Source organism: Ornithorhynchus anatinus, chromosome 4, assembly GCF_004115215.2.
Source record: "Ornithorhynchus anatinus isolate Pmale09 chromosome 4, mOrnAna1.pri.v4, whole genome shotgun sequence".
Taxonomy (NCBI): Eukaryota; Metazoa; Chordata; class Mammalia; order Monotremata; family Ornithorhynchidae; genus Ornithorhynchus; species Ornithorhynchus anatinus.
This window is the reverse complement of record NC_041731.1, coordinates 70350730-70375167: the sequence shown is the minus strand read 5'-3', so window position 1 is coordinate 70375167 and position 24438 is coordinate 70350730. Positions and strand designations below refer to the sequence as shown.

At 42.7% G+C, this 24438-nt stretch overlaps 1 protein-coding gene across 1 annotated transcript in view; it reads left to right on the top strand.

Moving 5' to 3' along the window:
- The window catches only part of NUDCD1 (NudC domain containing 1), a 75811-nt gene that overhangs the window by 8303 nt on the left and 43070 nt on the right, over nt 1-24438 (top strand). Inside the window, exons 2-3 of the mRNA XM_029062390.2 lie at nt 8071-8225; nt 17551-17736. Of these exons, the coding sequence (XP_028918223.1) occupies nt 8071-8225; nt 17551-17736 (341 nt within the window). The remainder of the gene's footprint in view (nt 1-8070; nt 8226-17550; nt 17737-24438) is intronic.

The following is a 24438-nucleotide window of genomic DNA, read 5'->3' as shown; positions in this document are numbered from 1 at the left end:
TTCAAGTCAATGATCAGGAGTTTCTGTGTGATACAGAGAAGAATGGGCAGCCATTGGAGGTTTTTGAGGAGTTGGAGGATGGGTGCAGAATGGCATTTTACAAAAATGACCCAGGCAGCAGAGTGATGTATAGACTGGAGAGGGAGGAAAATGGAATCCAGGAGTTCAGCGAGGAGGCTGAACAATAAATATATCAGTCATCAGTCAGTAGTATTGATTGAGCACCTACTTGAACCGAGAGCACTGTTTTAAGCACTTGTAAGCATCCAAATTCATGGCCTCAACTGCGATAGAATCTAGGTCAAACCTGAGCAAAATTGAGAAGCGTTTGGGAAGAGGTGTGGCCAAAGTGCCACGTTGTCACTGGTGCTCCGCTCGAGGGCCATAACCCAGAAAGCAGGGGCCCGAGAAGCCGCCTCCAGAGTCACTGTGTGAGCCAGTTTTTTTCAGGGTTTCTGCTGACTCTCTCCACCATGAGAGTTTATAATAATAATAACACTCGTTAAGCCCTGGTGTACGCCAAGCACTGTGGTAAATGCTGGGGTAGATACAAGTTAGTCAGGCTGGACACAGTCCCTGTTCCACGTGGGGCTCACACTATCGCCGTTTTTCAGACGAGGTATCTGAGGCACAGAGAAGTGAAGTGACTTGCCCTAGGTCACCCAGTAGACGTGGTGGAGGCAGGGTTCGGACCCAGCTCCTTCTGACTCCCCGGCTCGTGCTTTATCCACTGAGTCACGCTGTTTCCGTCCCTTAGAATTGCCCTTAGAAACCCACCCAGTGGCTTGGGCCCAGCAGCCACCCCCTATTTCTGGCCTATTTCAGCCCCTCTCCTTCCCCTTTTGCAGTGAGGTGTGGTTCAGAATTTGGGGGCTGCACTGCAGCCCTTATTCGTATGACTCCTTTCTCCTCTTCTCTCCTGCCCATTAATATTCTGTTTCTAATACAGTTCTCTCGTCCCCCACCCGCTACCTGGGCAGTCACAACCATCTTCCTGCACCACACAGTTCTGCAAGTCAGGAACCAAGACGTTAACGTTATTCAGCTTTGGATGGACCTTTCGGAGACATTCCTGTTCCTGGATGCCTCTATTCCTGTCACATCCATCTCCCACTAGGAAAAAAAATCCTCTATATAATTGCCCTCCTTGGAATTCCCACCATATCGTAGCTGAGATTTGTCCCCCCCCCCACCGCCCAGTGATCGACTCCTTCGTTGTAAAATTTTTCTACCTTCTGAGCCAAGCCGTCGGTAGTATTTTTTGACCACTTCCTTTTTGCAGAGCACTGCACTAAACACTAGGGAGTACAGGAGAGGTAGAAGACAGATTTCCTGCATGGCGTAGTGGATAGAGCACGGGCCTGGGAGTCAGAAGGTCAAGGGTTCTAATCCCGACTCCGCCACTTGTCTGCTGTGTGATCTTGGGCAAGTCACTTAACCTCTCTGAGCCTCAGTTACTTCCTCTGGAAAATGAGGATTAAGACTGTGAGCCCTATGTGGGGCAGGGACTGTGTCCAATCCAATTACCCCAGCGCTTAGTACAGCATCTGGCATATAGTAAGCGCTTAACAAATACCACAGTTATTATTATCATTATTACTCTCGAGAACATGGCTGAGGTTCAACTTTGTTGTTTTTGAGTGCAAAGGACAGCTCTGTGGGCATGTGAGAAAATTTGTTTGTGTATTGGTAAATTTCTTCTCCAAATAATTCTAAGGGTAATCCAGGGCAAATCAAGATTATACTTCTGATTATGAAAAAGCATAGGTTTTATGAGAGAGGGACAAAGAGAGGAAAATATATGTTTGCCTGATGCAGGTAATATGGTTACTGTATACTAATTATTAACTACTGGTTCTGCCCTGTGTGCTTTTTGTATGCATAGACTTTGAATACCTATATTCATATCTACTATTTTAAGATTTTTTTTGGTGGCTCAATTAGCAATAGATCTATAATCCTTATTTTTGAAATCTGAGAAAATATGGAAAATATTTTTGAAAGTATTGCTGTTGATGCCATACAATATCCTCTTTCTAAGAATTTTTATGCGTTTGGCTTCAATTTGCCCATCTGGCAATCCTACGCTGAACATTCCAACCCTATGATTGAGTCCTATTTTTATCTTCTGAAATAGTTCATCTTTTTAAAAGGAATATCATTTTCACCTTTGAAGATTCTTCAAAACAAGTTCTTTAAAATGCATGTTGTCATCAAATTTTAACATAAGGGAAACAAAACCCAAATCCCGGTGAAAGTGTGAATCATGCAGAGTGGTCCGTTACTGCAACAAATGACGCATATGAAAATAATCCTGGTTTGTGAGAATTCACAAGGAGCCAGAGGGGGTGTCAGGAATGTTGAGGAACAAATGGCGGGAGATAGATAGTTTGAGGAAAAGTGGAAAGGTTGAGAGGTCTTTTGGGTAATGGAATATTTCATGAGAAGTGTAAGACTGGTGGAGATTTTAAAGAGCAGGTAAATCAGATTTACAGTGTCTTCTAATTCCAGCTCTGCCACTTGGCCCAGAGGTCATGGGTTCAAATCCCGACTCCGCCACTTGTCAGCTGTCTGACGTTGGGCAAATCCCTCGACTTCTCAGTGCCTCAGTTTCCTCATCTGTAAAATGGGGATTCAGTACCCTTTTTCCCTTCCCGTCAGGCTGTGAGTCCTGTGTAGAGTGGGGACTCTGTCTGACCTGATTAACTTGTTTCTACTTGTGCTTGGCACAGAGTAAACACTTAACAAATTCCATAACCTATTATTTCCAACTCTTTTGTATTGTACTTTCCCAAGCACTTATGCAGTGCTCTGCGCACCGTAAACCCTCAAATATTGCCATTGGTTAGGGTATATATACACTCACGCACACACATATATACAAGTCTATAGATATATATGTATGAATATATAATTGTAGTATTTGTTAAATATACCATGTGGGGCGGGAGCTCTTTCCGACCTGATTATCTCATTATTCTCTGGTGCCTAGTACAGTGATTGGCCCATAAATACCACAATTAAATGTGTTAAAGTTGAGCATATGTATGACTGAGAAGGACAGTGAGAGAGCCGCAGTCCAAGCCACACTGATACCCGAGATATTTTGTAGCTGGTATTTGTAGGGCCTGGTACTGTCTTCTCTAAATTCATAATTTTTAACTTGCTTCCAAATTAACCTACATCAAAACCTGTGCTGGTTCCTTATTCCATTTAGACCACCAAACCTTACCCCAAGGCTCTATTATTTTAGTATAGAACTCTGTGTTTTTTTAATTAGCACAGCTAATAAAGAGTGATTATTAAATTTGTTGAATAGATCGGAAACCAGGGAGGAATCTTTTAACATAACTATCTTAAAGAGTTTGAGACTGATACTAATAGCAGGAGTTTGTCTGTGTGCTCTTGTTTGCGACTGAATAAAAACTTGTGCCTTGCTGACAATCCCATCGGCTCTCTGTGCCTTCCTACTGGCAGTTTTACAATTTCTGCAATCTCAAGTTTTATCCACTCGGTGGCATTACAGACCAAAGAATTATTATACGGGATCTAGAATGTAGTAGGTGTGAGACTTTCTCTTTTTAACCTGAAATGATTTTCCCTTGCCTATGGGTGCTGTTTCTGGGCCTGCTGGGAAAAATTAATTGAAAAGAAAACCAGGATCTGCTTATGCTTGAATGTTCTAATGGAAAAAAAATCATTTTATACAATTCCTTTCATCTCTTCTTTTTGTAAAAATCAATTCTGGTCAGGAGATTGGAAGAGCAGCACAGGCCTGGGAGTAAGAGGACCTGGGTTCCAACCCTAGCTCTGCCATTTGACTGTCAGGTCACTTCTCTGGGCCTCAACTTCCCCATTTGTAAAATGGAGATTAAATACCCATTCTACCTCCTACCAAGACTGTGAGCCCCGTGTAAGACAGGGATCGTGTCTGACTCGATTATCTTTCGTTCGCCCCAACGTTTAGGCGGTGCTTGGCACATCAAGCTCATTGTGGGCAGGGAGCGTGCCTGCCAACTCTCTTCTACTCTCGTCTCCCAAATGCTTATTACAGTGCTCCCCCTCTCTAGTCTCTAAGCTCGTTGTGGGCAGAGTGTGTGTCTGTGTATTGTATTATACTCTGCCAAAAGCTTAGTACAATGCTCTGCACACAGAAAGCGCTCAATAAATACGATTGAATGAATGAATCCTGTGCACGTAGTGAGTGCTCAATCAGTACCATTGCTTAACAAATACTACAATTATTATTATTAATAGATCCTTGCGTCCACTTGTTAAAATTTCTAGAGGTAGTTTGGGTTTGATTGACCAAGCAAAGTACATACGGTCTCATGTATATTGCTGAGAATGATTTCCAGAAGCTAATATTCTCCTCTGTTCGGTTGTGCCTGTTGCTTCCGCTCGCAGAGAGGCACAGCATAGGAAACACTTCAGCCCTGGCTCATTGCCTTTCAAACACCTCTTCTATTTCCGTTCCCTTCCGGGAGGTACATAGCCACAGATCAAGATGCTGATCAAGATTGTCTGCAGATCAATCAGTGGTATTTATTGAGCACTTACTGTGTGTGCAGAGCACTGTCCTAAATACTTAGGAGAGTACAATGCAACAGAGTTGTTAGCAACGTTCCCTGCCCATAGTGAGTATCGGCCTGGAGGAAGGAGACAGACGTTAATATAAATAAACAATTTATAATATATAATTTATAGATGTGTACGTAAGTGAGGTGGGGTTGAGGGTGGGGCACATCCCAAGCTGTCCAATTTAGTGGATGTATTTTTGAAGCTAAGCTAATAAGTACAACCTGGCATTTAAAAAAATGACTGAACCTTTCTTTCTTCCTCCTTCCCGACGGCCTTTCCTTAAGAGAATTTAAAAGACAATAATGTACTTTGTTGCAGCACTTTCATAGTGTATTCTTGAATTCCGGTGCTCTTGGAGACCTCATAACTTGTATATTTGTCTTTTAAATCATTTGTTCTAAAAGGTTTTGGTGATTAATTTATTGTGTTACCTTTATAGTAGTGATTGACTAGAGCATTTTTATTGTAATTTCTAATTACAGTCATTTTCTGTTTGAAGTTCACAATTGATTTAAAGAAAAGGTTTTTAAAGACATCTCATTTTAATGCAAAATCTCCTTTTCAGTCAAGAGGGTTGGGTGTAGACAGAGTGGATGATGACTAGTAATAACTTAATATATTCAGTGGGTTTTCAGCTTCCTGATATTGGTAGGTTTTGGCAAAGTGTATCCTTTGACTTTTCCTTTCCATCCTCATCACTAGGTCTGCATTCAGATTCCGGTCAACTCTTACCTGGGCCATTGAAAACTTCTTAATGTAGACTGTGAGCCCATTATTGGGCAGGAGTTGTCTCTATCTGTTGCCCAATTGTACTTTCAAAGTAAATACTCAGCTCAGTAAATACTATTGAATGCCTTATTTTTCTTGTCCCCATAGTTGAATACGGGGTCTTTTAAATATAATACGTGGGGATATAATAATAATAATGTTGGTATTTATTAAGCGCTTACTATGTGTAGAGCACTGTTCTAAGCACTGGGGGTAGATACGGGGTAATCAGGTTGTCCCTCATGAGGCTCACAGTTAATCCCCATTTTACAGATGAGGTAACTGAGGCATGGAGAAGTTAAGTGACTTGCCCACACTCACACAGCTGCCAAATGGCGGAGTTGGGATACGAACCCATGACCTCTGACTTCCAAGCCCAGGCTCTTTCCACTGAGCCACGCTGCTTCTCTGAGCCACAATGCTTCTCTGTTGTTGTGTTGAGTATATATCTGTTCACTCTTATTTTGCTCTAATGGATAGAGCAGGGACCTGGGAGTCAGAAGGATCTGGGTCATATTCCCCGCTCCGCCACTTATCTGCTGTGTGGCCTTGGGCATGTCACGTAACTTCTCTGTGCTTTAGTTACATCATCCATAAAATGGGAATTAAGCCAGTGGTCTCAGGCGGGACAGGGACTGTGTCCAACCTGACGACTTAGTATCTATCTTGGTGATTAATACAGTGCCTGGCACATAGTAAGCACTGAACAAGTACCATAGAAAAATAATTCCTAAAGATAAACAAGGGCAGCGTGGCTCAGTGGAAAGAGCACGGGCTTTGGAGTCAGGGCTCATGAGTTCGAATCCCAGCTCTACCATTTGTCGGCTGTGTGACTGTGGGCAAGTCACTTAACTTCTCTGTGCCTCAGTTCCCTCATCTGTAAAATGGGGATTAAGACTGTGAGCCCCACGTGGGACAACCTGATTCCCCTGTGTTTACCCCAGCGCTTAGAACAGTGCTCTGCACATAGTAAGCGCTTAACAAATACCAACATTATTATTATTATTATTATATCCACACTGTGAAAAGCCCCATCTTGCAGGGGTTTCCAACCACCGGTGTGTCAGTCCATTTGATTGGTAAATTGTACTCTGTCCTTAGGGACCCATGTCTACTTCTGGAACTGTAATACTCCCTCCTGTCTGGAGCTGCTGTTCTGGATTCCTTTGCCGCCAACTTGGGACTCTCACATATTTTCCCTTCAGACATTAAAATATGTGCTCTCCTTCCCTCTTAAATTGTCCCAGCCCCATGTAGGATAGGGACAATCTTGTCCCCTGTGGTGATCTTGTATCTACCCCAGTGCTTTGAACCTCCTGGCACCCTTCTTTGCCAAGGTCATGATGGAATGGTCCTCCCACCCCGCTTCCTCTAGACTTTGAAGCTTGTTATGGGCAGGGAACACATCTGCTAATTCTGTTGTACTGTACTCTCCCAAGGGCTTAGTACAGTGCTCTGCACATAATAAGCCCTCAGTAAATATCATTGGTGGATTGATTTGAACAGTGCTGGGCATATAGGAATCACCTTATAAATACCACCATGATTATTATTATACTCATTTGGCGGAGTCCCACACATACGTCTTCTGCATTCGTCTTCCCACTCCCACAGAATCTTTGGTGGTTGCGGATTCCTCTGTGATCAAGCAGAAACTCCTGGCTTTTGGCTCTAAGAAACTCCTTTTACCTGTTCACCCTCTCCTACCACTGATTATTGTCTTTCAGGTCAAAGATAATGAGTCTGACTAGACTGCATCCATGAGAGTGAATTCTGAGAAAACGTTTGGCAGACTTCATGGAAATAGATTCATTTTCTGGCCTCTTACCGTTTGGTTGAACAGTGTTAACACTAAAATCTAGCTGTCACTCTTGGTTCCTCTCTAACTGTGCCTCGTTCTCATCTCTCCTTTGGTTTTTTTCCCTTGGTTTTATTATTGCATTCTTTATTTTAATGGCCTTTAAGTGCTTACTATGTGCTGGGCAGTGTACTAAGCGCTGGGATAGATACAAAATAATCAGTGTGGACACAGTCCACTTCCCACATGGGACTCAAAGTCTTAATCCTCATTTTATGGATGAGGCACAGAGAAGCTAAGTGCCTTGCTCAAGTTCACCCGACAGGTCTCCAGCTTCAGACAATAATAATTGTGGTATTTGTTAAGCGCTTACTGTGCGCCGAGCAGTGTTCTAAGCACCGGGGTAGACACAGTGTAATCAAGTTGTCCCACATGGGGCTCACAGTCTTAATCCCCATTTTACAGATGAGGTAACTAAGGCACAGAGAAGTTAAGTGACTTGCCCAAGGCCACACAGCAGACAAGTGGCAGAGGTGGGACTCCTCCTTCAGAACTCTTGGTCACACCTTTATCCCAGTCTGGAACTCCCTCCCCACTTCAAATCCACCAGCGTGAAATTCTCCCTCTGTTGAACTTCCTCCGTGAGACCTAGTCTAATAATAATAGAGTCTGATTATAATTATGATTATTATTATTTATCAATAAGGAAAGATGTTATTGAGATACTGGATCTGGTAAGAAAAAGAAGGCTTGCCAATGGGAAAACGTCGGGCTTTTCCGATTCCTGCAAGTCCCTGAGTAGAGTAGCCCTTGGCATGTGGTGGTCCCTGGCCTTGTAGAAAATCTCTGATAAGAAAAACTCAAGGTAAAATGCTTATTCCCGATCTCTCAGTATGATGTTGCATTTTTGTTTTTTATTTCAGCTGTGGCAGAAGTAAAACTTCGAAATGATCAGTATACACTGGACCATATGCGTGCCTTCGACATGTATAATTATCTACACTGCGATTCTTGGTACCAGGATAACGTCTACTATGTCGATCTCCTCGGGAGAATTATGAATTTATCTGTGACACTGGTAAGGATAAGATCACTTGAAAAAAATAGAGAAATGACTATAATAGTAAAATATATGTTTTTTATGGGGGCGTTGCACCTGAAAAAAACCTTGTCCATGATGCCTCTGTTTGGCAGGCAAAGACTGAAACAATGCTTCCTATGTTTTCTCCCCTTCAGATGCCACGGCACATTTTAAGTTTGAATATTCAATCAATGGTACTTAGTGAACAATGACTGTGTACAGAGCACTGCACTAAACATTTAGGAGAGTTCAATATAACAGAGTTGGTAGACACGTTCCTTGCCCACAATGAGCTTACAGTGTAGAGGAGAGGACAGATAGTATATATAAATAATGAATATGTATATAAGTGTTATGGGAGTGAGGGAGGGGTGACTGAGTGCAAATCAAAGTTCAAGTGTGACGCAGAAGGGAGAAGAGGAAATGAGGGCTTAAGCCAGGAAGGTCTGTTGGAGGAAATGTGCTTTTAATAAGGCTTTGAAGGTGGGGAGAGTGATCGTCCGGATATGTAGAGGGAGGGCTTTCTTTCAGTCAATCAATCAGTCGTATTTACTGAGTGCTTACTATGTGCAGGGCACTGTACTAAGCACTTGGGAGAGTACACTACCACAGAATTAACAGACACGTTCCCCCCCATGGTGAGTTTACAATCTAGAGGGGGAGATGGATAGTAATGTGGATAAATGTGTAATATATAATTTAAAGATATATACATAAGTGCTGTGGGGTTGGGGTGAATATCAGATGTTCAAAGGTCACAGTTTGAGGTACGTAGATGACGCAGAAGGGAGAGCGAAGCCAGGGAAAAGAGAGCTTAACTGAAGAAAACTTCTTGGAGTAGACGTGACCTTAGTAATGCTTTGAAGGTGGAGAGAGTAGTGGTGTGGGGTATATGAAGGGGGAAGGAGGTGCAGGCTAGAGGGAGGACATGGGAAAAGGGTGGGTGGCGAGATAATAATAATAATAATAATAATGTTGGTATTTGTTAAGCGTTTACTACGTGCAGGGCACTGTTCTAAGCGCTGGGGTAGACACAGGGGAATCAGGTTGTCCCACGTGGGGCTCACAGTCTTAATCCCCATTTTACAGATGAGGTAACTGAGGCACAGAAGTTAAGTGACTTGCCCACAGTCACACAGCTGACAAGTGGCAGAGCTGGGATTCGAACCCATGACCTCTGACTCCAAAACCCATCCTCTTTCCACTGAGCCACGCTGCTTCTCTATAGATGAGGAGATAGATGAGAAGCAGCATGGCTCAGTGGAAAGAGCCCAGGCTTGGGAGTCAGAGATCATGGGTTCGAACGCCGGATCTGCCACTTGTCAGCTGTGTGACTGTGGGCAAGTCACTTCACTTCTCCGGGCCTCACTTCCCTCATCTGTAAAATGGGGATTAAGACTGTGAGCCTCACGTGGGACAACCTGATTACCCTGTATCTACCCCAGTGCTTAGAACAGTGCTGTGCACATAGTAAGCGCTTAACCAATACCAACATTATTATCGGACAGAGATAATAAGCTGTAGCTACAAGAGCTGAGTGTGCAGGCTGGGCTATAGTAGGTTAGTGAAGTGAGCTGGATGGGGCAAGCTGACTGACTGCTTTAAAGCAATGTTAAGAAGTTTCTATTTGATGCGGGTGTAGATGAGCAGCCATTGGCGGTTCAGGAAGAGTGCGGAGACATGAACTCGACGTTTTTGTTGATATGCCTGTGGCAGGATGTAGGTGAGAGAACGGTGGTGAGATGAGATCTAGGTACAGTGGGTAAGTTGGCTTTAGAGTAGCGAAGCGTGCGACCTGGGTCATAGGAAATCAGGGAGGTAAGGCAGGAAGGGGCCAGGTGATTTCTTTAAAGCCGACGGTAAAGAATTTCTGTTTGATGTGGAGGTAGATGGGCAACCACTGGGTATTCCTGAGGGGGGAAAAATGGAAAATTATTGGTTTCGTGGAAAAACGATCTGTGCAGCAGAATGAAATATGGAATGACGTTGGAAGAGACAGGAGGCAGGAAGGTCAGAAAGGAGGCTGATGCAGTAATCTAAGGCAGAATAGGAGAAGTGCTTGGAATAACATGGTAGCAGTCTGGATGGAGAGGAAAGAGTGGATTTTAGCGATGTTTTGAAGGTTGAATCGATGGGATTTGGTGATATGTTTTGAATGTGTTAAGTTTAAGATGTCAGCGGGACCTTCATTCAATCTTATTTATTGAGTGCTTACTGTGTGCAGAGCACTGACATCCAGATAGGAATGTCCTGAAGACAAGAGGAAATATAAGACTGAAGTTTGGGGTGGTGCCGGAGCTTCTTTTGCCGAGTAGGGACCAGAGCAGGAGAGGTCTCTTAAAATAATTCAGAGTAAATCTTGTATTACATATAACTATATTTGGAATCATAATGTAGTGTGTAACTTATCTGATTTATTGAGTAGTTATCACGATGATGAGGGCTGGTACTTTTCACTCCTTAAAGTTTTTGTCAAGAATTGAAGAATAGTCATTCTAATAATGGCTACCAGTATTTCATATATCCATGGTTACAGTTATTTCTTATCTAAGGTTCTGGCCTGTCTCTTTACGTGTGTATGTATGTGTGGTCACGTGCTGGGAGATCCTGGAGGGTGTGTGTCCTTGTGGGGGCAGGGAGGCATTCCCAGCTTCCTTTTTAGGGAGTAGGGCTCTATCCTGTTACACCCCAAGGTCACCACCGCGTACTTCAAACAGCCTCTCAAAACAGTTATCGCAGGAGATCCGTCTTAGGGAAGGAAGTAAGGCACAGAACCTCTGCTTGTGGAGCAACCACAAGCAACCATGTTACCTAGGAGGCTGGTTTTGCTTACCACCCACCTCAGTAGCTATTGGAACAGACTGAGAGGAAAATGACTGCCCCATATGGAAAGCCCTGTACCCCCAACACCCCCCACCAGGGCAAAGCCAAGTTCTCCTGAAGTAGAATCTAGGAGAATTCAGGCAGCGGAAATTTGTCCATGTGTATTCTGCAGCCTGAGATCCACCAAAAAAAGCTGAATTCCACATATGATTAAATTCTGAGTTTGTTCATTATTTCGGTTGGGAATATGGTATAATTGTATTTACTGACAGTCCTCTAAAATAACACAAAGACATGGAAATAATTTTTATTCATTCAGTCGTATTCATTGAGCACTTACTCTGTGCAGAGCCCTGTACTAAGCACTTGGGAAAGTACAATACAGCAATAAAGAGAGAAAAATGAGCTCACAGCAGAGACATTTCTTCCTGTTGGGTAAATATGGGGGAAAAAAGCTTCGAGTTTAAATTGTTTATCAGGATGTTTTAAGTCTTGCCCCATTGCAATCTACAAAATCTTAAATAGTAGTGATACATTTTAAATTCAAATTTGTGTTACCGTAATTTCGGATTGACCTTGCTTAGTGCAATTTAAATGAAGATTTTTAAACGAAGTTTATTTTGAACATTCTATTCTTACAGTATTTCTACACTTTTTGCTTAAGAAGAACCTAATTCTTCCCAGATAACCAGTTATTCTCTAGAAATGCTTAAGGAGGACACTCTTTGAGATTACTAGAATAGAGCCTATCCATTTGCAAATGATGCCACACCAGTGTCAATCAATCAGTCAGAAGCTTCTTTTTGATTTTGAAGGAGCTCTGCCTGAATTATGGATTTGCTGAGCTCAGTTTCCCAAATGAAGTGGATTACCAGAGTATGCTTCCTACTCCTTCCCTATCCTTTTGAGTACTGCATCTCCCCTCCGGGCTTAATATTTACATACAGAAGCTTCATCATCCTCAGTTATGCAATCCGGGTTGACAATTTAAGAACATGAGACTTGCCTTACAGTTGCATATCATTGTATTATTAACGATGAATTTCCCCGTTTCAAACACGTTACACTGGCACAACTGACTTTTTAAGACTACTATGTACTTTAAACTCAAGTAAGGTCTTAAAAAGGAGAAATTTGAGGTTGGGTTGTAAGGAGAGCAGAATTAAGCCTAAGTAATCTCATCAACCTACTTAACCCTTCTTTTCCCTTCGTCAAAGACTAGTGCAGACTAGTTGGATTATGTCTTCTCATTTTTGCCTTTAATACTTGTAATACCTTTTTTGAGGCTTTTTTCACCAGGTATCTTATACTTCTGGTTTGTCAGTCCTGTCGTTGCCTGTTTAGTTTTAAAGAATATTCAGAATTAACCCCAAGTAATGTCCCACTTCTTGCCTCCTAATCTTTTGGTTTCTCTAATGGAAAAATAATTTTTACTCAAGGGAACATTAAGTGGAGTGAAATAAGCTTGACTGCAGATAAATGCTCTGGTGCCTATAGTATTTTTAGACCTCTTTCATCTTATAAACATACAACTCCAGAAAATATCCCTGAAGAAGTACTTCAATCTTAATTTTTTTGTGGGGCTGTACTTTTAGGTGCCATCTTCGTTTAGCAAATATCAGCACAGAACTGTGTGAAATTGAGGGTTGTGATTATTAGTAGTATTTAAAATTCAAAGCCAGTGTGTTGAAAATTTGTCAATGGGGAAAAAAGAATGAAGTAAATGGAGACAGGACCAGAATGAGTGGTATCATTATTTCTATTTTCACTTTATTTTAGTGCATGGAAAACTGATCTAGAAAGATTGGTTGGTTTTATTCACAATGATATTGCTGGCCTGGGCTACCACCACAGGAAGTGATTCCAGCCTCCTCTTTTAATTACTAGATAAGCCAGAAGCCTCTGTTCTCTGATAACATGGAGAGTATATCCCATCCTTGACGAACCTTGGGTTGAGAGCCACTCGTAGTCCTCGCTCTACGTCCGACGCCCTTGCTTGTACGCAATAGTGTCTCCCTTACCATGTCATACCTTCATTCAGTAGTATTTATTGAGCGCTTACTATGTGCAGAGCACTGTACTAAGCGCTTGGAATGTCACAGTATATCCAGACAGGCTTGTTGGAAAAGCATTCTCTAATTCGACCCTTGTGTCTGAATTACTATTATTAATAATCATATTTATTGAGCGCTTACTGTGTTCAAAGCACTGTACTAAGCTCTTGGGAGAGTACAAAGGGCTTGGGAAAGTTCAGATTATTAGAGTTTGATTGACTGTATTTATCGCCTGCTTCATCAGCCCGTTTATATTCAGAAAGGAATAGCACTGCTTTTTTAAGATGGATTGCCCCAGTTCAGGTTTCCATCCACATTGGGAGGAAGCTGCCATTGCTGAAGGTGTTGGGGACTGTTTTGGGAGTGATGGGGAAGGGTTGGTAGCTAGTGCCAAACCTCTGACATGACAAGTAGTTTTACTCAATTTGGCGATATTTACCACATAATCTTTCACGATGTTCTTGCCTTTTTAGTTCCCGATTTGTCTCTTTTCTGTGCACGCATCGCTAAGTCTTTCTTCCAATCATCAGCTGATTTTAGTAGTGAATACATAAGGCAAACCACTCTCCCCCAATTTACATAAATGTAAAAAAATCAAGCTCTATAAACTAAGTGCTTTAGGAGGTTACTGAAAAGTTGCATGCCCCATAAATTATTGAGTCAGAAAGTAGGTATGCAACATTTCTTGGGCTTTACCTACTTTTTATTTAATTTTTGAAGTGCAGGAAAGGGTATTTTAAATGGTATTTTTAAAGTGCATGCTATAAAATAAAATTAAAGAAGGCTTTCAGCTGGATTGTTATTTCCAGCCGAAAGACTGTTCAAGAGGGTAAAAGTTTCATTGTAAATTTCTAGTGGTCATAGTGCATGGTATGTTGATTAAATTTTTTATTGTTTTTTTTTTTTCTACTTGGTATAGCGGTCTGAAAGGTAAGGCACATTCTGCTTATGAATCTGTACCTAGATTTAAGCAGCAAGAGTGAAAATATATATTCCTAGGTAGATACATAGACCTTGGTCTAATTCTTTATAACCTTTCAGTTACCTTTGACACTGTGGAACACCCCTTTCTAGAAACACTGTCTAACCTTGGTTTCACTGACACAGTTCTCTTCTGGTCTCCTCCTACTTCTCTGGCTGCTCTTTCTTTTATTCAGTCGTAGTTATTGGGCGCTTACTGTGTGCAGAGCACTGTACTGAGCACTTGGAAAGTATAATTCAGCAATAAAGAGAGACAATCCCTACTCCCAACGGGCTTACAGGGGGAGACAGACATCAAAACAACTAAAGAGGCATCAGTATAAATAAATAGAATTATAGATATACACGCATCAAAACAAGTAAAGAGGCATCAGTATAAATAAATAGAATATATACGTAAGTGCTATTGGGGTGGAGAAATGGGGGAAGAGCAAAGGAAGTGATTCGGTGATGCGGAAGGGGGGTGCTAAGGAAAAGGGGGGCTTAATCTAGGAAGGCCACTTGGAAGAGGAGAGCCTTCAGTAGGGCTTTGAAGTAGGGGGAAGAGTGATTGGTTTCTTTTACCAGCTCCTCCTCTGTCTCAAACCACCAAACTCTTGGTGGTTGCTTCAGTTCAAAGCTGCCGAGAGGGAGAGAGAGAGAGAGAGAGAGTGTGTGTGTGTGTGTGTGTGTGTGTGCGTGCGTGTTTGGGTCCCCTTCCGTTCCGCATTTTCATCCACCCCGTTGGGAAGTTCATCCAGTTCATCCCCTGCAGTGGTTTCTCCTACCATCTCTAAGCCAGTGACTCCCAAATCTACATCTCCCACCCCAGCCTCTCTCCCCTTCTGTAATTTTGCATTTCCTCCTACCTTCTGTTCCACTTGAATGAAATTCCAAGCTAGAATAATGGTCTAGATGGGTATTCAGGTCAGTACAGAGAAGCAGCATGGCTCAGTGGAAAGAGCATGGACTTGGGAGTCAGAGGTCATGGGTTCTAATTCTGGCTCATCCACTTGTCAGCTCTGTGACTTTGGGCAAGTCACTTCACTTCTGGGCTTCAGTTACCCCATCTGTAAAATGGGGATTCAGACTGTGAGCCCCTCGTGGGGCAACCTGATCACCTGGTGTCCTCCCCAGCGCTTAAAACAGTGCTTTGCACATAGTAAGCGCTTAACAAATGCCATCATTATTATTATTATTACATAGACTGTGAGCCCTATATGGACAGGGACTGGGTCCACCATGATTAACTTGTATCTACCCCAGTGTTTAGAACAGTGCTTGACACTTAGTAAACACTAAACACATACGTTAATTAATAATTTAATTAATTCACCATTCTTTAAGGATGACGAGCAAGACCTGAATCCTGAACCCCCTTAGATCAAAGATCCCAAAGTAGCATGGTGCATGGTTTCTTTTTTTTTTCTATAGTATTTGTTCAGTGCTTACTATGTTCTAGTGACTGTACTAAGTGCTGGGGTAGATACAAGCTAATCATCTTGGATGCAGTCCCTGTCCCTCATGGGGCTCACAGGCTTAATCCCCATTTTACAACTGAGGCAATTGAGGCACAGAAAAATCAAGTAACTTGCTCAAGTCACACAGCAGACAGCAGCATGGCCTAGTGGTTAGAGCACAGGCCTAGGAGTCAGAAAGACATGGCTTCTAATCCCAGCTCCTCAATTTGTCTGTTTTGTGACTTTGGGCAAGTCACTTCACTTCTCTGTGTCTCAGTTACCTTACCTTTGAAATGGGGATTAAGACTGTGAGCCCCATGTGGAACAGGGACTGTGTCCAGCCCTATAGCTTGTATCTACTTACTACTATTTACTATTATTCTACTACTATTATTCTACTATTTACTCTCAATCCTCCTATTTGTGTTACAAGAGCATTACTAATTGTTTCAAGCAGGTGGATGTCCAGTCCAAATTAGCGAAAAGCTCAGATTGTACTAGTATTTTTAAAATGCAATCCAATTATCACTCTAGGAGATTTGTCGCCCATGTTTTTCCTTCAGGGTGTTCTACTGATTTCTTTTTCAGATTGTCTCTCTAAATCTCTCTCTGTAAACGAGAAATGAAGTGCAAAGTAGGTCCTTCCTCCCTTTCCTCATACTACAGCCCAGCCGGCCCACTACGCTCCTCTAGCATACTCACTGTGCCCTGATCTCCTCTGTCTCGCTGCCGAACTCTTTCCCTCATCTCGCCTTTAGCTTGGAACTCCCTTCCCTCCATATATGGCAGACCATTCATTCATTCAGTTGTATTTATTGAGCAGTTACTGTGTGCAGAGCACTGTACTAAGTGCTTGGAAGGTACAGTTAGGCAACAGATAGAGACAATCCCTGCCCAACAACGGGCTCAGAGTCTAGAAGACCACTCAACTCCCTCTAAAAGCATTACTAAAGTCACATCTCCTCCAAAGAGGTCTTCCCCCATTAAACCCTCTTTTTCCCGGCTTGCTCTCTACGTTGTCTAGGCACTTGGATCTGTGACCTTTGGGCGTTCGATATTCACCCCACCATCAACGCCATAGCACTTTTGTACATATCTTTAAATTATGCATTATAAATTATTTATAATAACGATGATATTTGTTAAGCGCTTACTGTGTGCCAAACCCTGTTCTAATGTTTGTTTCCCCCTCTAGACTATTCCCTGTTGTGGGCAGGGAATGTGTTGTATTCTCTTGTATCATGCTCTCATACCTTGTACTATACTCTCACAAGCACTTAGTACAGTGCTCTGCCCATAGCAAGTGCTCAATGAATACTGTTGTTTGATTTCTTGATCCCCATCCCCTTCACCCTCTTCCCTAATGAATGCCTGCTATATCTCTGTGTTCTGAAACTTGGAAAGTTTGTAGGTTAAACGAGTTTTGATAACAATAGCAAATAGCCAGGTTTTCTACTTAGATCAAAATCTGCCTTCCTTTGGCAGCAGTAAGAGAGTAAAGATAGGAAACAGGGATCCATTCCAGACATCATAAATTTCAGATTTGGTGGAGGCTAAATTGTTGAATTTTGTGGTCGTTACTGTTGTTTTTTCATGGCAGTAATGGGGATTGGGAAACTGGGTTTGCAGTTATTTGAATTATTAATCAAATTTGCCACCCTATAAACAGCCAGAACCTTCTCATATAGAGATGTTATTGAATGCTCTGTACTCTATGTTATACCTTGCATGCTGCCTGGTGGAGTAGTTTCAGTTTAAGCTTCAGCCTCTCAAAAAAGAAAGTGTATAAGATTGCAAAATGACCACTGGTTTATAATTGGAATGCATATGGGATGAAGTTGGGTAATAATACATTGTTAATTAAATGTATGTTGACCTAATTGAAAACCACTATTACTGTGGAAGCAAAGTATGCAGCCAAGATTTTTTTTAGTCAGCAGCTCTCATGTAAGTGAAAGTCACCATTTACTCATCAAAAAGTCTATAATAGGTAAAAAATGATTTCTTTTGTTGTTGTTCTTTTAGGATACTACCTTAGGAAAGCCACGCGAGGTATTCAGACTTCCTGCAGACTTGATGGCGTACGATAACCGTCTCTGTGCATCCCTCCACTTCACATCTTCGACCTGGGTTACCCTTTCTGATGGATCAGGGAGATTGTACCTTATTGAAACGGGCGAACGTGGAAGTGGTGCTTCTGAAAAGTGGGAGGTGAGGTCTTAGACATTTAAGAGAAGAAATATATTAAAGTTAGAGTTAATTATTATACAAGCCATCTTTTGTGGGAGCAGTTCTGTTTTAGAAAATCTCCATTGAAAAATGTGGCATCCTCTGCAAATATGAATTCCTTATATCCATGTTTCTCCAGTTAAAGTTCTTCAACACGTGTCACAAAATGGAAGTGTGTTCTCAGGCTGATGCCTTGATTATGGATTTACCACTGACCTGATATTTGTGCCTCAGTACTGTCTTTCCAGCCCCACACTGAAACTATGTCTAAAACTAATAGAAATACCAGCAGCTTCATAAGTCATATTTAGGATAGTATTCTAGGCAGCCTGGCTGAGGGCGGAAACACCTTCAGACTACTGTTCAGATGGGAAAGAGAGAACTAAGGAAGGAGGAAGAATACGCAGAGAAGGGCCCGTAAGCACACACCTCTAAGTGGACACTCACTCAAAGCACAATTCCAGTCAATTAGTGATATTTATTGAGCACTTACTGAGTGCAGAGCACTGTAATAAGCACGTGGGAGAGTACATTACAACAGAGTTGGTAGAGGGATTGCAAGAGGAGATCAGCAAGTTAAAGTAGGTGGGAGAAAGCTGAGTGAGTGCCCTAAGGCTGATGGTAAAGAGATTCTGCTTGATAGGATGGTGGATGGGCAACCACTGGAGGTTCTTGAGGAGTGGGGTGCTGGGTGAGTGCGGTAAAATAGGTAATTCTAGATTTTCGTTTTCTCAGAGGTTTGGGGTCTGGAAACCAAAGATTTTCAAATATCCATCAATATTTATTCAGAAGATCCCTATACACCCAAAGCAAGACATGGTCCCTGTAGGGCATTTACAATGAATATCTCTCAGAAATCCTACAAGATTCTATAATTTGTTGAGCCTTTAAAATCCATGAAAATGAAGTCCTACTGTCTATAGAATGGTTAGCAGGACAGCTGGCTTTATTCATTTCTCTGTCTTCTCTGTCTGTTTCTTTCATTTCTTAATTTAATTTGATAGAAGCTAGGTACTCCTGATATGGTAGTGTCTGCTTCCATCTCAGCTAAAGATTGTTCTTGGAAAGCAGCATGGTGTAGTGGATAGAGCCACTGGTCCAGAAGTCAGAAGGTCAGGGGTTCTAATCCCAACGCTGCCACTTGTCTGCTGTGTGACCTTGGGCAATTCACCCACTTCTCTGGGCCTCAGTTATCTCATCTGGAAAATGGGGATTGAGACTGTGAGCCCCATGTGGGACAGAGACTTTGCCCAACCTGATTTGCTTGTATCCACCCCAGTGCTTAGTACAGTGCCTGGCACATGGAAAGCGCTTAACTAATACTTCAGTTTTTATTATTATTATTATTATTCTAAAGTATTGCTGTATTTCCAATATTGCTGTAGTTCCACCTTCATTTCTTTGTCCCTGCATATTCGATGAATTATTTCTCTTTAATTTTAGTATCTCCATCACTTGTATTAACATTAATTTCCATTATTTTCTTTCCTTGCTCTTCTGTCATTTTGGTCCCTGCCCTTGGTAACTTCTTCTTTGACATATTTTCCATATTATATTTTTTTTGTGTAACAGTGCCTGGATGCTATTGGATTCTTATGCCAATTTCTACTTCCACCCTGTTTGTCCTTTTCAAATTTTTCAGGGTGTCATGAGTAGGTAAGGGCTTAGGCTATCTTCTTCTACCTGAAATACATTCCAAATTTCAAAAACTTCCATATGTCACCTCCCTCTTTTTAATTGGGAAGTAGCCTTTGGTATTTTTTATGGTATTTATTAAGTGCTTATTATGTGCCCAGCACTGTTCTAAGCACTGGGGTTTTTACAAGGTTATCAGGTTGGGCACAGTCCCTGTCCACAAGAGCCTCACAGTCTAGGTAGGAGGGAGTAGGATTTAGTCCCCGTTTTACAGATGAAGAAGCCTAGTCACACAGAAGTTAAATGATTTGCCCAAAGTCACACAGCAGTCTAGTGAAAAAGCCAGGATTAGAACCAAGGTTCTCTGCCTCCCATGCCCATGCTCTTTCCGCTAGGACATGCTGCTTTGCTCTGCATAAAGTAGATATCATAAGGCTGAAATAGTTCTCAAGAATAATATCTATAAAGTCATTACTAGACTCTATTTTATCTGTTCATTTGTCCTTAAGTGAAGCTGTAGCTTCATGGTTTTATTCTCCTACAGTCTGAAAATATCCTGGATGGTGCATATCTAATAAAGTGCCTATTTAATAATAATAATTGTGATATTTAAGCACTTACTATGTGCCAGGCTCTGTTCTAAGTGCTGGGTACATACAAGTTCATCAGGTGGGACACAGTCCCTGTTTCATGTAGGGCTCACAGTCCTTATACCCATTTCACAGATGAGGGAACTGAGGCAGAGAGAGTTAAGTGACTTGCCCAAGGTCACACAGCAGATAAGGGGCGGAGCTGGAATTAGAACCCAGGTCCTTCTGACTCGCAGGGCCATGCTCTATCCACTAGCCCATGCTGCTTCTCCTATTTCATTCACTGGGCCTGCATTAAAAGGGCCAGTTTGCCTAAGAGGCTGATTTTGTTGTCACTACCCCGAGCAGGCTTGTCTGTTTATACAAATACACTGGATCTTCTCTGCTGCTTTAGAACTCTTACAGAGAAATGTTTATCAAGAACATGTTCAACATTTCTCTGTTGTACTTACTTGTGCCAAGCACTTTACCAGTCTCCACTAAGGGAGGGAGAGTCAAGCGGAGGCCTACCCTAGCCATTCCTAGCTTGGCCAGAGGCTAGGGAGTGGAAGGCAATCTGCTGCAAGTCAGAACTCACCTGTGCTGGGCAGCAGCGGTAAGGGAGAGAGTCGAGGGCAGTGACTCAAGTTTATTATGCGGAAGGAGGCAACGGTAAACCACTTCCATATTTTTACTCTATGGATACAGTACCGGAACGATTGCAGATGGAAGCGGGGTGTTCTGGGAGAGATGCATCCATGGCGTCGCTGTGAGTCGGAGACGACTCGACAGCATGAGACAAGACTAGGGATAAATACAAGATAAGTACATAATAGGCTGAAACCTTGGGACTTAGTTCAGTCTGGACCTCAACTTGCTCAAACCCAGTCCTAAGATTTGGATTCCAAACCTACCAAAAACTTGGTTAGGCTGCAGGATCTAACTTGGATCCTAATCTGTACTTGGTATTCCCCCTAACCCTCATGTTCCACAGTCCTCATGTATATATCTGTAATTTATGTATTTACATTTATGTTCGTCACCTCTAAACTGTAAACTCATTGTGGGCAGGGAATGTGTCTATTAACTCAGGTGGATTTTACTCTCCCAAGCGCTTAGTACCGTGCTCTGCCCACAGTAAGCGCCCAATAAATACCTTTGGTTGATTGATTACATGGTAATTATTTTTTTGGATTACTGTTATTTAGCACACAGAAAGCACTTAGCAAATACAGCAGAATTACTGTTCACAGTGTTGAACCAAATATGTCACTTAGTTTGACTCTCCTCAAGATACCAATAGGCATAGTTTATGGACTAGTTAAAATTTAAAGTTAATGCTTTCATGTTATTTTAAAATATTTACTTAGAGAGAGAGAGACTGTGTCATGTATTTCAGGTGTTTACATTAAAGTAATGAAAAAAGAGAAACCATTGGTAAGAAAGGGAGATAAAAAATTGTCCTTTGGTGGAGGCGAGGGCCGTCCTTGTGTATGTTGGGACAATGACATCTCTTTTAATTATCCTCCATTTCTGCTGGCTAATATAGAGGGGAAAATAATTTTAGTATCCGCTCTCTTCTGCCTCAGTTCCTATCAGTAAGTGCCATGTCTCAAAATGGCAATGTATCCAGAATGATTTGGGAAAGGAATTCAGAGGCTTTGGTGCTATAGGAAGGACCAGAAGTTCTATATAGTTATACAATCTAGTGGCAGGACTTTTGCAAAAATTCCATAGAATGATGGCTTTGCATCAAAATGTATGCCTGGCATAGTTCCAGTTATCTACAAGAATGCTAACTGATCACCCTAATGTAAATCATCAAAGAAAATAAGATGCATGGGACTTAGAAAAGATCGCTGATGGGCCAGGCAGGTTTATTATACCTGGTGGTTATTTATTGGTTTTACAATACAAAACTACCTTTGTAATATTAGCTTTGGTGAATATTTAAGACTTTCTGGTGCAGCTCTGCTATTTGCCACTCTTCTAATGAAAAAGTATGCTCATCTTGTAGAAGAAATACTGGACGATCTAATGGAAATAGATTGCCATTGTCTCTAGCACATTATCTCTAATTCTCAAGGAACTCTTAGCCGTTTGGGCTGCGATGAGGATTTACAGCTTCTCCAGGTCCACTGTTCTAGGGAACACTCCGCAAAAATGATCAAAGTCACCCATTATTCATCTGTGGATTACCTGTGTGAATTTGAGGTTTCAGTCCAAGTTAAGGACTAGCCCAGTCTGAATGCTTTTTCCCTGTATTTCACTCCTTTAATACTTGAGGAAGAAGTTTTGATGAATGCTGAAAGAGATCAGATAATAATTGTAATAATAATAATAATAATTCAAATTTGCTAAGTGCTTTCTGTGTGCGCTGGGCTAGATGTGAGATAATCACACATAATTCTGATCCTCCTTGACCTCTCTGCTGCCTTTGACACTGTCGACCATCCCCTCCTCCTCCATACCTTATCTCACCTTGGCTTCACGGACTCTGTCCTCTCCTGGTTCTCCTCATACCTCTCTGGCCGATCATTCTCGGTCTCCTTCGCTGGAGCCTCCTCCCCCTCCCATCCTTTAACTGTTGGAGTTCCTCAAGGGTCAGTTCTTGGCCCTCTTCTGTTCTCCATTTACACTCACTCCCTCGGTGAACTCATCCGCTCTCACGGCTTTGACTACCATCTCTACGCAGATGACATGCAGATCTACATCTCCGCCCCTGTCCTCTCCCCCTCCCTTCAGGCTCGCATCTCCTCCTGCCTCCAGGACGTCTCCACCTGGATGTCGGCCCGCCACCTAAAACTCAACATGAGCAAGACTGAGCTCCTCATCTTCCCTCCCAAACCCGGTCCGCTCCCAGACTTCTCTATCACCGTGGATGGCACGACCATCCTTCCCGTCCCTCAGGCCCGCAATCTCGGTGTCATCCTTGACTCGTCCCTCTCGTTCACCCCACACATCCTATCCGTTACCAAGACCTGCCGGTTTCACCTCTACAATATCGCCAAGATCCGCCCTTTCCTCTCGACCCAAACGGCTACCTTACTATTACGGGCTCTCGTTATATCCCGGCTAGACTACTGTGTCAGCCTTCTCTCTGACCTCCCTTCCTCCTCTCTCGCCCCGCTCCGGTCTATTCTTCACTCCGCTGCCCGGCTCATCTTCCTGCAGAAACGATCTGGGCATGTCACTCCCCTTCTTAAACAACTCTAGTGGTGGCCTATCGACCTCCGCTCCAAACAAAAACTCCTCACTCTAGGCTTCAAGGCTCTCCATCACCTTGCCCCTTCCTACCTCTCCTCCCTTCTCTCTTTCTACCGTCCACCCCGCACGCTCCGCTCCTCTGCCGCCCACCTCCTCACCGTCCCTCGGTCTCGCCTATCCCGCCGTCGACCCCTGGGTCACGTCCTCCCGCGGTCCCGGAACGCCCTCCCTCCTCACCTCCGCCAAACTGATTCTCTTTCCCTCTTCAAAACCCTACTTAAAAATCACCTCCTCCAAGAGGCGTTCCCAGACTGAGCTCCTCTTCCCCCTCTACTCCCTCTGCCATCCCCCCTTTACCTCTCCGCAGCTAAAGCCTCATTTTCCCCTTTTCCCTCTGCTCCTCCACCTCTCCCTTCCCATCCCCACAGCACTGTACTCGTCCGCTCGACTGTATATATTTTCGTTACCCTATTTATTTTGTTAATGAATTGTACATCGCCTTGATTCTATTTAGTTGCCATTGTTTTTACGAGATGTTCTTCCCCTTGACTCTGTTTATTGCCATTGTTCTCGTCTGTCCGTCTCCCCCGATTAGACCGTAAGCCCATCAAACGGCAGGGACTGTCTCTATCTGTTGCCGACTTGTTCATCCCAAGCGCTTAGTACAGTGGTCTGCACATAGTAAGCGCTCAATAAATACTATTGAATGAATAATCAGGCTTGACACTGTCCCTGTCCCAAATGGGTTTCACAGCCAATTATACAATGGAGTACCTTCTCAACTCTATGTATTGTTAATCTCATTATTGGATTCATTCAATAGTATTGATTGAGAGCTTACTATGTACAGAGCACTGTACTAAGCGCTTGGATTGTAGAATTCGGCAACAGATGGGCTCACAGTCTAATCGGGGGAGACAGACAGCAGAGCAAAACAGAACGAAACAAAAGCAAGACAACATTATCATGATAAATAGAATCGAGGGGATGTACACCTCAGTGGATGCCATAGGTAACGGTCAGTTCCCTTGCTGCTTCTCATTATCAGTCAGTCAGTGGTATTTATTGAGTGTTAACTGTGTATTAATTGGTTCTGAACTCCCACTCCGTTCACATCTGATGAACCAACGAAGAGCAATCTGCCCAGCACTGCTTTGAGAGTACCTGGACCTCCAGGTTCAGGGCTTAGGAAACTCCCAGTTTACGTGCCCAGGCATGTATACATGCACACATGTACACATCTCCAGGCCCAAGAACACCAGAAGTTCTCAAA